The 15,565-nt window shown below is 46.2% G+C and overlaps 4 protein-coding genes across 6 annotated transcripts in view; 1 reads left to right on the top strand and 3 right to left on the bottom strand.

Moving 5' to 3' along the window:
* The window catches only part of zdhhc14 (zDHHC palmitoyltransferase 14), a 42,835-nt gene extending 38,529 nt beyond the window's left edge, over nt 1–4,306 (top strand). The window contains exon 10 of one of the 2 annotated variants that reach the window (XM_076018396.1): nt 3,027–4,306. In XM_076018396.1, coding sequence (XP_075874511.1) covers nt 3,027–3,458 — 432 coding nt within the window. In that variant the 3' untranslated portion in view covers nt 3,459–4,306. Of the gene's footprint in view, nt 1–2,981 lie in introns of both variants that reach the window. The other variant, XM_076018395.1, reaches the window with a different exon arrangement.
* The window catches only part of LOC142883480 (signal-induced proliferation-associated 1-like protein 1), a 192,445-nt gene that overhangs the window by 101,616 nt on the left and 75,264 nt on the right, over nt 1–15,565 (bottom strand). The gene's annotated exons all lie outside the window — the stretch shown is intronic.
* Nucleotides 5,472–9,246, bottom strand: lgals8b (galectin 8b). Its single transcript, XM_076018397.1, has 8 exons — nt 9,075–9,246; nt 8,843–8,931; nt 8,074–8,284; nt 7,680–7,799; nt 7,517–7,543; nt 7,103–7,191; nt 6,639–6,804; nt 5,472–6,541 (listed from the first exon to the last, which is right to left on the bottom strand). The coding sequence occupies exons 1-8, from the start codon at nt 9,138–9,140 to the stop codon at nt 6,392–6,394; spliced, it is 918 nt and encodes a 305-aa protein (XP_075874512.1). The 5' UTR covers nt 9,141–9,246; the 3' UTR covers nt 5,472–6,391.
* Nucleotides 13,842–15,565, bottom strand: part of LOC142883478 (regulator of G-protein signaling 6-like) — a 40,482-nt gene continuing 38,758 nt past the window's right edge. The window contains exons 17-18 of one of the 2 annotated variants that reach the window (XM_076018389.1): nt 14,236–14,295; nt 13,842–14,034 (exon numbers count right to left, since the gene is read on the bottom strand). In XM_076018389.1, the coding sequence (XP_075874504.1) occupies nt 13,984–14,034; nt 14,236–14,295 (111 nt within the window). In that variant the 3' untranslated portion in view covers nt 13,842–13,983. The remainder of the gene's footprint in view (nt 14,035–14,235; nt 14,296–15,565) is intronic. The other variant, XM_076018390.1, reaches the window with a different exon arrangement.

Here is a 15,565-nt window from a genome sequence, read left to right as displayed (position 1 = left end):
TGCCGTGGCGCCTTGCCGCTCCTGGTGGAGGAACACGTGCCCGGCCGCAGTGGCCACAGTGGGTTAATTCATACAGTGCCACTCTGGCCCAGCAAACACTGCCAATGCTGCGCGCCGTCTGCGCCGCAGCTTAAAGCCGCTGGTAAAGAGGAGCCTTGTAAAGCCGTTGCCATGGCAACAGTGTGTGAAATTATGTCACGGCACACCTGATAGGAGAGCCGCCGGGATTCGATTTCGGGGGGGGGGGGCAAATTAAATGTCATAAATGTCAGCGTCGCTCAGAGTCCCTGGCTGAAGGGCCAGCTGGCTGCTATAGTCATAATAATAATGATAATAATAATAATAATAATAATAATAATAATAATAATAATAATAATAATAATAATAATATTTTGGATGCTTGCTTTAAAATTTTAACCAATACTGTGTCAGGAGGAGTTCATTCCTCAAGCTATATATTGGACACACAGCTAAATGCAGTCTTAAAGATAAAGTCATCAGCACTGATGTTGCCATAAGTTGGTTGCAGGGCTGATTTCAGGCTCCTCATGGTTTCCGTTAGGTTTTTTGGGGGTTTTTTTTGTGTCTCTTCTTCGCGTCCCTCTGCCTCTCTGTCTGTTTCCTTTGTGAGCTATTGCTATTTTCACACACACACACACACACACACACACACACACACCACTGCAACTTGATATACCACCACTTCCTTGTTGATGACTGCGCAGCGGGCGCTGAATGCCTGGCAAAGCCGCAACCTCATTTCCACCTTTGCGACTCGCTCCGACGCCATCGGGCTCAAGTGATCGGCGGCGTTCCAGACGCCTGCGGCAGCCGCGCGGGTCGCTAGCACGTCTTTATGATTGGGTCCGAAAAGCCCATATTTCTGCAATGTTCTTGACGTTGCAATTGAATGCGTCAGATCGTCATCAGACTGCCGCAAAACAACACGCAACCTGTGGATCAATGTGGAAGTTTTAGTCAGTTTTCATTCAGTTTTGTTTTTTTTTTTTTGTTTTTTTTTTTTGGTTTCTGAGCTGCAGATTTTTCACTCGACTTCCTCTGACCGGCTCCGTCCATTCATCCACTGCACCATTCCATTTGACAGAGTCCCGGTTTCTGAAGCGCAGAGTTTTGATGTGTGCTGCACCTTCAGTGAAGAAGTCTGATGATGGCAACGCAACAATTCAGTCACGCTGCACAACATTAGATGTGTTTTCCAACGAAGGACCAAATGTGAAAGTGGCATGAGTGCGATTTGAACTGAAATGGTTAATTTTTCCTGTTCAGTCTGTGCAACAAAGTCACACACGGCCAACAAACTCTGGGACTCTCGCCCTGCAGCATGAACGTCACCTAAGATTTAAAACTTTTTAAATTTCATTTTTTTTTTTGACATTTTTTCAAATGATTCAGCTCTTTATTCAAGTACATCATAACCGGAAAACTACAACTACGGTACTAACAACGTGCAAATTCAAAGTTGTTATTCTACGATGCTACTTTTTAATCCAAGGATTTCAAACTCCTCCAATCCTGCGCGGTCTCTCTCTCTCTCTCTCTCTCCCTCTCTCACTCTCCCAGTTTCTGGAGTTGATCTACCTGCTCACTACTTACTCTTGCACCTCTGGTTGTGTGCCTGGCTGCTGTGGGGAGGAGGGGCTTCGCAGCTGACTCAGTCCCGCCTTTCGCAGTTTATGAAACACAACGTGGGTTTGATAGAAGAGAGACGAGGCCAAAACTCTCCGTCTTCTCTATCCCACCTCTTTTCTTCTTTTTTTTTTTCATTTTGTTTTTACGCCCAACCGAGGTGCTTTCGCTCACGCTTTCTTTCCAACTACCCGGGCGAGGTGGTGGTGAAGATGCCTAGCGCTCATCATCAACAGGATGACAAATGCTTTTATTGCGAGGGGGAAATCTCCTCCTGACTGTGCGTAATCTGGTCTCCTTAGGTCGGCGAGGCTGAGCCCGAAAGGTTTGCTTGCTTCAGCTTTCTGCATCTCAGCCTCTCCTGGGGTTCTAGCGGTGTTGGTGCTGGTGCTGGTGCTGGTGCTGGTGCACTCTGTGGTGGTGAAGGGGGCACCGGACGGACGGACGGACGGACGGATAAAGCTAATCTGACTGCAACGAAAGTGTACGCTATCGACGACTGGACGTGTCCCTAACCCAGTTACTGCCCCACTTTTAGATTTCCAGTCAACGTGGGTCGATAGCTCATGGAATGGCTGCTTATTGACGTCAGCCCCCCACCCTCCCCACCCCCGCGCCACCTCCCAACTGTTGCTGTAGTTGCATACTTTCCCTATTTGGGATCAATGAAGCACACTCGCGGTCAAAAGTTTGGACACACCTTTTGAATGTAAAGTCTTTTCCCGAGGGCATCAAGACTACATGTGAACACGTGTGTAATACACATGTCATACACATGTATTGTAAGAAACAATAAAATAGATTTGAATTCTTCATTAAAAAAAACAAGCATATTTAGAGCTATTTAACGCATTTTTCGTTGCTGCATAATTACACAGAGTAGATCTAGCTGATATATTTCAAGTCTTCAGTATCTATCTGTAGAAAGATGAGGTGCGTCCAAACTGCTGACTGGTGGACTCGGCAAAAGATCCCAGTGTTTGACAGCCGTTACTAAAAAAGCCGATGGTGTGTGTGTGTGTGTGTGTGTGTGTGTGTGTGTGTGTGTGTGTGTGTGTGTGTGTTGTGTGTGTTGTGTGACAGTGGAGTGGTTGGGTTGATGTTCTCACCCTGGGTGGTGGTGTCGTTGGTTGGTTGGGTTGGTTGGGTGGCAGAGAGTTAGGGCTCTTCTGTTGTGGTTCTCTGGGCTAACATGGGCACTAACACTCTCTCTCTCTCTCTCTCTCTCTCGCTCTCTCTCCCTCCAACCCCTCCACTCTTCCCTGATCGTCTCTTACCGCCTCGCTCTTGTTTTGCCTTCCATCATCTTCCATCTTCCCCCCCCAACCCCTCAGTGCGACCAAGACCAGTGCATTCAGAGCACCAAATTCGTTTTGCAGGCCGCCGCCACTCCTCTCCTCCAGCAGCAGAGCAGCGAGCCCGTCATCCTGACCTCCGCCGCCTCCCCGGAGAACGGGGGCGCCGGCCTGGGGGGCCGCGGCCCGCTGGCCCTGGGCGGCCCCTGCACCTCGCTGCCCCTGGGCCAGCCCACCCCGCCCACCTCCAACCCCTCCAGCCTCGGCTGCCACGAGCCGGCCGACTTGCTGCCGATGCACGCGGCTCCAGCGGCGCCGGCGCCGGCGCCGCCGGCCCACCACCACCACCACCACCACTTCCTCACCCCCGAGGAGGTGCCCTCGCCGCCGGGCATGCTGCCCTGCGGCAGCCCCCTGGGACACGGCCACAGCGGGCAGCCCTTCTACGACCCGGCCAGCCAGGACTCCCTCCACGAGGACTCGGTCAGAGGGCTGGTGAAGCTCAGCTCCGTCTGACCCCTTGACCCCTGACCCCTGACCAACCCCCCCGAACCCCTCCCACCACCACCACCACAGAGCTGCCCTGTGCCACTTTTTGTACCGACTCACTCTCGCCTTGACTTCACGTTCGGTCCCCAGCGGGACGCCAGAACTCAGTTTGAAATAATAGTGATGATAATAATAATAGAGAGAAATGCTGCTGCGCAAATTCAGCTGCTAGTGGACGAATGGATGGAATTTTTTTTTTTTGTTGTTGTTGTTTTTTTTTGCTGGTGCCACTCGTCCTCAGCCAACGTCTTGCCAAACAAACCGGGAGAGTGATTTCTGGTGCGGTGGCCTCCGCCACCAGGCGAGCATGAGTTTTCTTTTTCTTTTCTTTTTCTTTTTTTTTTAAACAAGTTATGGAAGCGTCATTCTTCAGCTTCTGGAAACTGGACGGGACACTTTGAGTGGCAAACCTCCGCTAACCATGTCAAGCGAAAAAAGAAAAAAGCGAGAAAAAAAAAAGGAAGAAAAAAAGAAGTATCCAGATATAAATATGTACATGTTTTGGCAGTACGTTTATCGCCAACGTTCTACTCCGTCAGTGGATCGCAGGTCGGGCACCTTTTCTTTTTTTTGTAAAACGGACTTCAGCCCACTTTGCCTGCTGCCGACTGGACAGCGTCTCGCCTTTTAATTCCTCGGAACATTCTCAGCAGCGCAGTGGTCGATGTCGTCGCGTCGCATATCATCCTGCTCTTTCTATGTTGAGGAGAAGAAGAAGAAGAAGAAGAAGAGAGTTGTACTGTACCATGGTTATTACAAATTTCACAAATTATATTTCCTGTGGATATTAATAAAAACACCAACTTTTTATCAGATGAACTGTGAGGTTCTTTGTCGCCGACTCTGCTGTGGCTTTGAGCCCCTGCGGTCAAATTTGAATGACAAGTTCAGGTGAAAAACAACACTTTGTATTTATAACCAATCCCACCTCTCAACCCCCAAAACACACAAAAAAAAAACAACACTAAGACCACAAAGGTCATATACATGTTTACCTTCTCCGGCTCTGCTTACTGGGAGTTGGGAGATTTTCCAAATGTGCTCGGGTCAGACGCCGTCGTTATTGCATCCGTGTTGATTTGTTTTGGCCCTAAAACGTTTGACAAGGTTAAGTGCTTAAATGCTTGGGGGAAAAAAGTAATCACTTCCTCTTAATAGACTTGAAAATAAAGTATAGGAAGTGGCAGCGTGAATTCCCTGAAGGTGTCTGTAAGCCAAGGTTTGGTTCTCTTTTGCCACCCTGTGGTTAACTGGGGGAACTGCAGGTTTATAGGCTAATTCTTTTTTTTTTTTTTAAATGTCATTTTTAATTTTATTTTGAGATGTCACGTTCTACAAAGAACACATTGGTGTTGCCTAAATAACCGACTAGGCTTTTTTTTTTTTTATTGTTTTTTTTTTCTATCATTTGTACCTCGCAGGATGCTCCCACCTTCAGTTTCGCGGGAATCTTATCGGTCGCTTCACCGCCCTCTGGTGACCAGAAGTGGCCGAAACAGCGTTAGCCTACACATTGCATAGTGAATTGGGGGGGGGGGCAACAAACCTTCCTTTTTTTTTTTTTTTTTTTTATTTAAAACATGTTGGATACATTAGCATGTGTTACATCTTATATTTACAATAACAATGAAAAACTCAAACTTGGAAGAAAAAAAAAAGACAAGATCTCATTTCTCGAAAGTTCATCATTTCATTTCAAGCAGAGCTAAACTCTGCGTCACCCGTCGGGACGGAGGTGGGACGTCGTCACAGACATGAGATCGTGCTGCGCATTTTCGTCTTGCTTGCGTTTAAAGCTTGAGTGGAGTAACCAGTAGATATTTGCAAAGTTGATGAAAGACTTTTTGATTGGAGAGCGACCCTGTGTTGCGATGTGCTTGAGCTGGCAAATCTTTAAGGAGGCACATCCATGTATTCAACGCGTTTTTGTTCGTTTGTTTTAACTTTGCAGCTTAAAGTGATTTAGACTCTGCATGAAAATCCCGTTGCAACAAATCCAGTGAATGTTGCTGCATTTTTTTTTTTTTCTTCTTATAAATAGAAGAATGACTGTGAGAAGGAATCTGGCCACATGAGAGAATTTCAGGGAACTGGCAAAGTGGGACAAAACAAATCATTTCTCGAAAAAAAAAAAAAAGAATCCAGAACATCAAGTGTTTCGAATCACATGTGGCCCAAATCCACTTATTGAACCGACAAACTCCTCCAGGCTGCATCCTACATCAGTAATTGCTGAGATCATTTGTGCCCGTTTACATTCTTGATGGTTAGTTGTGTTCATTGGCACATTTCACTACCAGACAGAAGTTTGGACAGACCTTCTCATGCAGTGGGTTTTCTTTATCTTTACTCCCTTTCTACATTGTAGATACATATTGAAGACATCAAATATATGAGCAAGATATATGAAGTTGTGCATCAAAGACAAAGACGTTAAATGAAATTTAAATATAAAGTGTGTTTGCGTTATTTTTACACTCGTGTTTCCTACATATGGTAATTCCATGTGGTGTTCATACGTAGTTTTGATGCCTTCAGTGAGACACTGCAATGTCAATAGTCGTGAGAATGAAAGAAAAGACATTCAATTCATAGGGAGAGTCCAAACTTTTGACCAGTTTCCAATTAAAAGGTGAAAGGGCACAGATCGCACGGTACTACGGAGACGGAATTTGGAGATGAAACAAGGTTAAAGGTTACGGCCGGATGTCTCGATGCTCCGACGCGGCTGATTTTCATGCATCGCTCGTCAAGTTCCGAGCTGCGAACGTGGACGCTGGCGGCCCGGATGGAAGGTTCCTGGTCGGCCTCCTCGCTCGGCCGCTCCCCTGAAAGCAGTTCAACGTCCTTCAGCCGCAGCTCCTCCCCCTCCAGCCGCAGCTCCTCCCCCTCCCCCCGAGTCACCACAGCTTGACGTCGGAGAGCTCCAGGTCGCCCATGATCTCCAGCTGGTCGATGCTGCTCAGGTCCTGCACGCGGTGTCTGAAGTCAAACAGGTGGGAGCCGTTGACGGCCACCTTGAACTGGTGAGGCTGACACAGGATGAGAATCTGAAACGGTATCGGAAAAAAAAAAAAAACAATGAATCCGGTGCAACGTCAGGCGAAACCTGTGTTTGCAGCAGCAGCAGCAGCAGCAGCGGCGGACCTCGAAGTATTCCCCCGGCCAGAAGGGGAAGACGGGCAGCTCGCGCTCCTCCTGACCCCACGACTCGCCCAGGTACGAGTTCCTGATGAACACGCCCGACTTGATGCGCGGATTCAGGTGGAGGGCGATGTTCTCCGTCCCGCTGTTGCGGAGGTTCACCGTCAAGCTGGAGGACGGGGAGAACGACAAGGTCAACGGGGGGGAAAGGTCAGAGTGACGAGAGGACAAGAATGAAGTTTCTGACTCAGCGACCCAGATTGGAGAAGACTCGTGTGAGCCCTTTGCGATGTCACAAATGCTGCCGATTCAACTGATGCCAGGCCGATTCCCACCTTCTGAGAAACACCTTGTTTTTGTGTTTCACAGAACCGTACGGGTTTGTTTCCGCAGGAGTCACGATGGGCGACGATCTGACAATAGGTGACATCATCATCATCTCATCTTCTGTGTGTTGGCCGGGTCACCTGTGAGGATACACGCTGACTTGTCCTTTAATGGTGATGTGCTGGCCGGGTCTCAGTCCTTTGAGGATGCTGCCTTTGTACGGGAGGTTCTGGAATCCAAACCAGAGAGCTTAAAAGCACACTTCAACAAACTGGAACTCATCTTTATCCAGGGGCTACGTTGTATGCTGTATTTGTTTGTTTGTTTGTTTGTTTGTTTGTTTGTTTGTTTGTTTGTTTCCAAGCCTAAGCTCCACCTCGCTCCAGCTGTGCTGAACTCAAGTCGCCCACTTTAAGGTCTTAAAGAGTCGGTCTGCTGAGAACAGCAGTTCCTTTTATCCGAATAAAATATGCAGTTTTTAGTGGCATCACAAGACAGCGGCCGCACTGAGACCGAGGGGTTGTGTTGACGTGACGCAAACAGGAGACACTCACCAAGTCACCAGATTCTGAATATATGGCCTGCGGAGGAAAACAGACCAGACCAGTTTTAGCCATCAAGAATTAGAGCCGTCCTAAAAACAAACACAGAGGGTTTTTTTCTTTTGGGGGGGGGGGGTTGAGGGAGGGGCTTGGTTGGTGGGCGGGAAACACTCACCGAGTTGGGGATGAAGCCAATAGCGTGCACCCTCACGTCCCCGGACACGGAGAAGGTGTCGACCCTGTTCAGAGGGATTTTGTGCTTGTACTCCAGCAGGTGAGCGCCGTTTACCGCCACCTGTGGGTAACAAGGGGGAATTTCACCACCTGACTATTTTTTTTTTTTTCCCCAGTATAAATTTGGGTTGGATGCCACAAAAATAAGAAAACACAAATTCTCTCAATCAATTCCTATTATTTGTAAAACTGTTGAGCAGTTGCACTTGATCTACAAATTTGTAACTTTTTTTTTGCACACAATTGAGTTGTTGTAAAGTGTAACTGAAATAAACCATCCATTCATTCGCTCATTCAGCCAGCCAGTTCTTTTGCAGACACGTCCACTGAATTACCTTGAAGGCGCCGTTGTGCACCAGGATGACGGTCTCGAAGGGGGCGCCGCGTCTGTAGGGCAGCTGATGCAGCGTCTCCTCCCGGCCCCAGCCGCCCTGCAGCAGGGAGCTGCACACCACGCACGGCGGGCTCCCGAAGCGAGGGCTGAAGCGGAGGGCGACGTCCGAGGGCGGCTTGGTGCTGCAGCCACTCGACAGGTCCACCTGGAACCTGGGCAGAGGGGGGGGGGGGGGGGGGGGGGGGGCTCAGTTCAAATAAAAGTGTTGCTATCTTGAATTCTATCGTGTTGTTGTTGTTGTTGTTGTTGTTGTTGTTGTTGTTTTTTGACACACTTCCTTTCTAGCTTCCAATGGCAATTGATTTCTGCCAGTTTTAGTACTGTGAATATACCTAACAAAATAAGGTACCTAGATAGATAGATAAGACTGATGAATACTTCATTGATCTCCAAGAGAAGTTTGCATTTACAGCAGCTCGACCAGATGCAGAACAGACAGTGCAGTGTTACCGACGGTAACCGCATCACGGAGGTTGATTCCAACACTGATGTCATTACCTATTAACTTGTTGACGAAGACATATTCAACAAAACAATACAAATAGACAGCTCTGGTTGCAAATATTCTCAAACATCCGGGGTGATTTTTGTCAAGTGCGATTAGTTTTGACTGTACCGGAAACAACCGCCGAACTGCTTCTATTTTACTTTGGAAGAAACTTTTCCTGGGCAGCAGAGTGACGCCTGTTCCGGAGATGAGCGCCTCTCACCTGTCGGCATCGGGAGGCACAGTGCCCTGGATGATGACGATCTCCCCCGGGTGCAAGCCTCCTGGTATGGGCCCTGTATATGGGATCGCCTGGGGGGGCACAGTTAAAATGTTATAGCAGCTGCGCAGGCTGACAGACTCGGAGGCCAACTGGACAACGACGTGTGCGCAGACAGCGCGCTACGACAGCGGCGGAGCGACGTCAATAATAGCGGATGAAGCGAGACTCCTACCGGCTTGAGGACGGTGTGTTTGGCGTTAGCTACGGACATGAGGCTCCTGCCGCCCGCCTGGGACATCCTGCTGCTGTTGGTGACAGAGCCGCACTCCGTGGCGTCTGCTGTAAATACGACCAGACTTAAAAGCCTCTAAGTAGGGACGACAGCCTCAGACATCTTCTCCTCGAACGAACGTCACGGAGCGCATGCGCAAAGAGCTATCACGTGATCCGCGTCAGGCAACGCCGTTGACACAGGCGTATGACGCGTTTAAGGTCCGTCCGGTTCCATTAAAAAAAAACAACAACAACTTTACTTTCAAATATTGATTGAAAATAAATACTTCAGTAATAATTAGGAATAGAGACCCTTTAATAATCAAGCTCTCATGTTAAGAGATCTGGTGAAAGTTGTGGTTAGGGTTAGGGTTGAGAATTACGGTTAGGGTTTGGTCAACCCCCCACCCCCCACCCCAGTCGTCGTGATCACGCCCTCCCCGCGTTGTTGCCCTGCGGATCTTTTCACATTATCTGATTTGGCCCACATTGAAAAAAAGTGTGGACACCCCTGTTGTAACAGAAATGTCCCAATATACCAGTTGTGATATTTGAAGAAAAAATGAATCACTGTTTTAACAGGTTGGATTTTGCAAATGGTTACTGTGGATGAATTATTATCACTCTCTTTATCATTTTAATGTATTAATGATTTGTTGGATTAATTAATAGATTAATTACACAAGGGTTATTCTATTCTTTCTGGCTGACCATATGTTTGCCCAAAACATTTCAACACAAATGTCTCTTGAGACAAAACCAGTAAACTACATTCTATTTTTGACAAGTCACAAACACACACACACACACACACACACACACACACACACACACACACATGTACACAATATACAATTGCATTGATGCAATGCCCATCCATCAGGCTACACAAAGACTTCCCTGATGACCAGCATGGAAGACATGTTGTGTTTCAGCAACAAACATGTCACTGTCCTATTCAGGGAAACAGATATCTAGTTTAATAAATTTCTGAGACAAAGGAGCCAACTTGTCCAGAGGTTTTATTATTTGGTACCCATAAATAGAGAGCAGGTGCTTGAGTGTTTGGGAGTGCCAGTCTTGCTGATTGGGAAACATAAAGCACAAAATGCCCTGAATATGTTACATGCATAGTAATGTGCCCGTATTATAATAAAGTGTGCTTCCAAATAATGAAATCTGATTTACATTGACAATGCACAATAGTGTTGTCGTGTTTGTGCCGCAAAACAACATTTTGGTACATCAACTTGAGCTCTACCTTATAAACAAGAGGTTATTGGTTCATGATAATAAAGACAATCATGATCAGACCTAAACAAAGCATTGCAGCATTGCAGCATCTGCAGCGGGAAGTCAACGACGATTGACTCATTCAGTTGCTCGATGTATGTCTGCAGTGATGATCGGCGTCTGAGGGGAGCTGTGAGACTCGCATCTAGTCAGTCTGGACACTTCCTGCCCACAGAGGAAGTGTAAAGTGTCCGAAAACCCACAGAGGCCTTCATGTTCCATTGTGCGGCACCAGTGGTGGTGCAAACATTGTTCCCAGTTGCAGTTCAACAACGTGCGTTGGTCCAATTCAAGGCCTTCCTTATCCTGTGTGTGTGTGTGTGTGTGTGTGTGTGTGTCTTTGGGTTAAACCTTTTCCAGCCAAAGTTAACACTCCATTATAGTGGCAGGTGCATGCTCCATTAGCCCATAGTCACTAAAACACACGACAACTATTAGACAAGGAGTAACAGCATACATTTTCTTAAAAAACAAAATGAAATAAAGAAATAAGTGGCCAATTTTATTAAATTGACAGAGCAAAATTCTGATACATCCATGCAGAGGAAAACAACAACAAAAACAAAAAAAATAATTCTATGACTAGGTTTGACATCACAATGTCCATCGATGTGATGTTGACAAAGCTTCATTCTGTTTTGCAACACTCTCACACACTTGGCCCTGTAGTCTTTTCACCACTAGATGGACCCATGGCACTGCAAAACTTAAAGGTAAGAAAAACCACATATAATCCACAACACGTGACGCTCCACTCCACACAAGAACTTTGACAAAGAAAAACCTCAAATCCCTCTGTTGCTGTCTTCAAATTTGACTCTGACGCTCGGATGTTTTGGAGGCCGGAGCATGGGAGGTTGTGAAAGCAGTGAACTCATTTCTCCCTAAATGGATTTCACCAAGTTAATCAGCAGATTTATTCGGGGAGACGGATACTTCAACAGTTAGCAGGCTCACTATCACAACACTCTCTTTCCAGTCCACTGGAGAATACATTGAATCAGCTACAATTCATTGAGAACTCGAACGTCGTTAGACCAAAAGAGGAAGTATTAGTTGATAAGGCACTACATGGCCTTGCACCAGTTAACCTAAAAAGGCGCCTCAGATCCTTTGTTTTTCCTCCCTGTTTCTAAGCTGCTGCAGTGGCCTTAAAATACTGGTCATTCAAAATTAATACACAGTCAGTCTTTTTTTTTTTTTTTCCACTGCCCCTTTTTCGGTGTGTTTTAAAAATCAAATGTTTTCGAACTTCTAAATTATTTTCAGTTTTGTAATATGATTTGGTCAACAATTTCTTTTTTTTTTTTTAATTATTATTATTGCTTCTTCAATACTTGGGAGTCGTGAACATTTTGGTGGCTTTACTTGCACAGCACTTACTGTACTTCCAACACTGTGTTCTACTTGATTTGTTCAAAATCACACTGCCCGATTGTGACAAAACATTTTGTTGGACACGTCTGCGACAGAAGAATGTGAATGCTACTTTCAGCCCTTTTGGACACATTTTGGAATGTCATGAAGCACGAGAAACTAACAAAGAGACCAGTTTTTGTTTTTGTTCTTTTGTCCAATTTGTTGTTTTTTTTTGTTGCTCTTTTGTCCAAACACCACAAGATTTAGGCGGAGGGGTCTTCTTTTGACTTCTGAATATTCCTGCTTCGCCGTCGTGTCATGTGCTTCACAATGAACATATATAACATTTAAGGGTATAAAAATAGGGTGGATGTACTTTTATAAAAGGAAATGGTTCCACGCTTTCTCTTTTTATTGCTGGCTGCCCTGTGAACATGGAGACAAACGGAGAATAGTGTGTCTCTTTGATGAAGTGCATCTTTGAAATTAGGTCCCACATTATAACCACTTTTAGATATATGTTTATATATTTATTTTTTTCCCCCTCCTAGATCTGGGACAATAGCACAGCCTGTTTACACCATGAATTATTAGAAGAACTCTTTATACATCCTCAGAAATCAGTGTACTTGGCCCCCAGTTCACTGCTTTCTGTACAAATGTTAAATTTTTGGCTCCCTACTGGAAAAGTAGCTCTGTAAATTACACGTTTTGAAGTAGACAAAAACCAAGCAATTTCAGAGAGCAGAGCTAACGCCTGACTGTGGGTAGGACAGCTTTCAGCCTGGTATCAGGGCCATTTGTGACATCACGAAGGGCTGGTTTCCAGAATTGCCCGTTTGTTTTTTGATTTGTTTCGGAAAATTGGAGCAAGCAACAAGAAAACATAAATAAAGATACAGTCGCTCATAATTGTTTTGATTATTATTCCTATAGAAACCGTCAGTAAAAGTAATTTGGAATAATGCGGGACCTTTTTTTAAACAGGAAGGTCAGAGTCAGGACTTGCCCCAGCCACTTTAAGATCATTTGACCAAAAAGTTTCAACGTTGCTTTAATTACATATAGACGAACCCGCGTTGGTATGTCGCCATCTTGTGGCGCCGCCATTACTGGTGTTTTTTGTTTTTTTACCCAGCACGTCTCACAAGCTGCAGTGACATCCAGGGCAGGCAGCAGCACTTTGGCAAGTTGGGTGGATGGTGTTAGACAATGACGTCCAATTACCAACGATTGTAGCCTGTCAGCTAGCTGAGCGATTGCTTATGGAAATGGGTTGAAGTAGACAAATAGGGACATAATTTGTGTTGGGCTAACAGCTAACAGCTAGCAAACATCTTATAAAGTAAACTTTAGCTGACAAGCAAGCCATCAAGAAATCTTTATCCAAAATGTTCTGTGTGGAATGTCCAATTAGACTTCATTTAAAAATGTTCTAATATGTTGGATGCCTAAATGGCAGAGTTTCACTGTAACTTTGTAGAATGTGAATAAAAGCTCAATTCATTCATTTGTTCGTTCATTCACTGTATAGCAACAAACGGGCCTACTTGCGGTTGAGGCTAATGTATTTCGCATTTGTCCTTCTTCCACATTTCATTTTTAACGCCGCTATTAGCGCAGTTGAATACGGCACAAGTATTACCACTCGACATCATTCTAAAAAAATAAGAAAATAAATATTAGAAGAGAGTGACAGAGAGTTATTATATTAACAGAAAGGGAACACTCATGGAGGCGGAGGTGCAAAACTCCAACAATGGCGGCTTGTTTACTTCTGGTCACTTTTGCCGGATTTGTCTATATGTGGGGAAACTGACATATTTTGGACACTTTTTTTTTTTTTTTTTTTATGTTTATGCAATCTATCACTGTACCATTACACCCCATGACATAAAAGTGTACCTTTGCCTTTACATTGGACAAACAGAGGACATCTTGAGTCTAAATGTGCTTTGCGCTGTAACGCTTCATCACGCCGTGTGTCGTGTAGGCCGAGGTCTCCCTTGCCTGCGCCGTCTCTTTCCTCGAAGGTTCAGTTTGGGCTCCTTTGCCTCTTCCCCAACGGTCCCACTGCTGCTGCTCTGAGAGCGTCCGTACCAGCCCAGCATCCACGGTGGTCTCTGGTCTCTGCTGGTCTCAGGTCACGCCCTGCCCCTACCCCCACCCCACCCCACCCCAACAAAAAAGGCTGTGCACCTCCAGCACCGGCTGTGTCAGGACGACTGCATCAGGCCCGTCAGCCGCTTCCCCGTCAACGACTTGCCCTGAAAGACCCAGAAGAAGAAGAAAAACATACAGCAACAGATGACGCGACTGGAAGGCCCGAGCACGTTGCCACACGGTGCCCAAGTTCAGCTCGTGGTGGAGTGTGGATGTGTGGGTTAGAACTGCAGAAGCCTGCTGACAGTGAGGCAGCCAGTGTGCTTTGTGATATGAAAACAGCCCACAGCACCAAAGTGACTTACCACACTGCGGGTGAACTTCTCCAGGGAGGTGCGGCGGCCCTGCTCAGTGTCTGCTGGTTGCTGTTTCGGGAGGGGGGGGGTGAGGAGGTAGGAGGGGGGCGAGGGGTGAGCGTGTCAGGTCGGGGGAGGGGGCAGGGTGGGTGTTGATGAGAGTCGGGGGAGGAGGGAGGGAGGGGCGTGCAGTTAGTGAGCAAAACAAAAAAAAAGGGGGGGGGGGGTGAGGAGGAGGAGAGGGTGTTGTAGGGCAGCGGGGGGGAATAGGCCAGGCATTGCAGAGATGAAGGCCAAGGAGGAAGAGGGGAGGGGGGGGGGTCGATGTGGGAGTGGATGCATTTGAGTGGAGGTCAGCGACAGGCCAGCAGGGGGAGCAGTGTCCGAATGGGAGAGGGCAGAGAGGCCGGCGTTAACACAGGCAGCTGTGATATGCTGCAAAGTTCTAGTCTACACAGTGACAGTGACAGTTCGTATGGGGCAGTGAAAGACACAAAATAAAAAATAAAATACAATAAAATAAAAATACTTCATCAAATAACTGCTTGTGTGTTATTTCATTTGGCACTTTTAGTCCAGAACCATCACTGTTTTACACAGCAAACGTCATCCTGCTGATGGTGCTTGACTCATCACGCCATGTGGAACACGAGTCTAGAGGAACACTGCACATTCACCACTCGCCTTTAGGGGGAGCTATCCTGTTGAAGGTCCCATGTTGCATTATACCCATTATGAGGTCTGCATTTTTCACGATGGGCCACTAGAGTGGAGCATCCTCGCATTATTATCACAAAGAAAAACACATAGCCCTCTGTTTTCAGCCTGCTGCAAAAACGTTCCTGCTAAAGCTGGAGCTCTGCTGTGCCTTCCATGTGTTTGGGAGACGACCCAAACACGGCAGCAGTTTAGGAGAGAGACATGAACTCCTGGCTCTGGCTGCCGCCACCAAGCTGAGAGAGGGAGGGATCTATGCCCTTTGTGACATCAGAAAGGGCTGATTTCCAGAAACGCGTGTTTTAGCAAACCGTTTCTGAAAACGAGGGGGCGAGTAAAAGAAGTAAAGGGTGGATTATTTTTCATTCCTGAAAGGCTTGATAGGCATATTTTTGGCATATTATCATGGGACCTTCAAATTCCAAAAAAACAAAAACACAGCTTGCATTGTAAATTACGAGATCAAGAATATAGACCACTAGTGAAAAACTGTAGCCTGTGGCATAGCTATAGCACGTGTAATAAAAGTGAAACTACAGTGAAACTACTATAAAAAGGATATAAATACCATTTTCAAAGCATAAGATTTATTTTTTACATTTAAAAAAAAAAAGAAACATTA

Source organism: Nelusetta ayraudi, unplaced genomic scaffold, assembly GCF_046127955.1.
Source record: "Nelusetta ayraudi isolate G7.1 ecotype Tasmania unplaced genomic scaffold, CSIRO-AGI_Nayr_v1 ptg000007l, whole genome shotgun sequence".
In the NCBI taxonomy this organism is placed as follows: domain Eukaryota; kingdom Metazoa; phylum Chordata; class Actinopteri; order Tetraodontiformes; family Monacanthidae; genus Nelusetta; species Nelusetta ayraudi.
This window is presented reverse-complemented; position numbering and strand designations above follow the sequence as displayed.

Coding starts and splice junctions, on each gene's coding strand:
- lgals8b (XM_076018397.1), bottom strand. CDS start 9,140: ATGTCCCAGGCGGGCGGCAGGAGCCTCATGTCCGTAGCTAACGCCAAA. Junction 8,285..8,842: donor GTGCCTCCCGATGCCGACAG/GTGAGAGGCGCT, acceptor CCCTCTGCCCAG/GTTCCAGGTGGACCTGTCGA. Junction 6,542..6,638: donor GGCCGGGGGAATACTTCGAG/GTCCGCCGCTGC, acceptor ATACCGTTTCAG/ATTCTCATCCTGTGTCAGCC.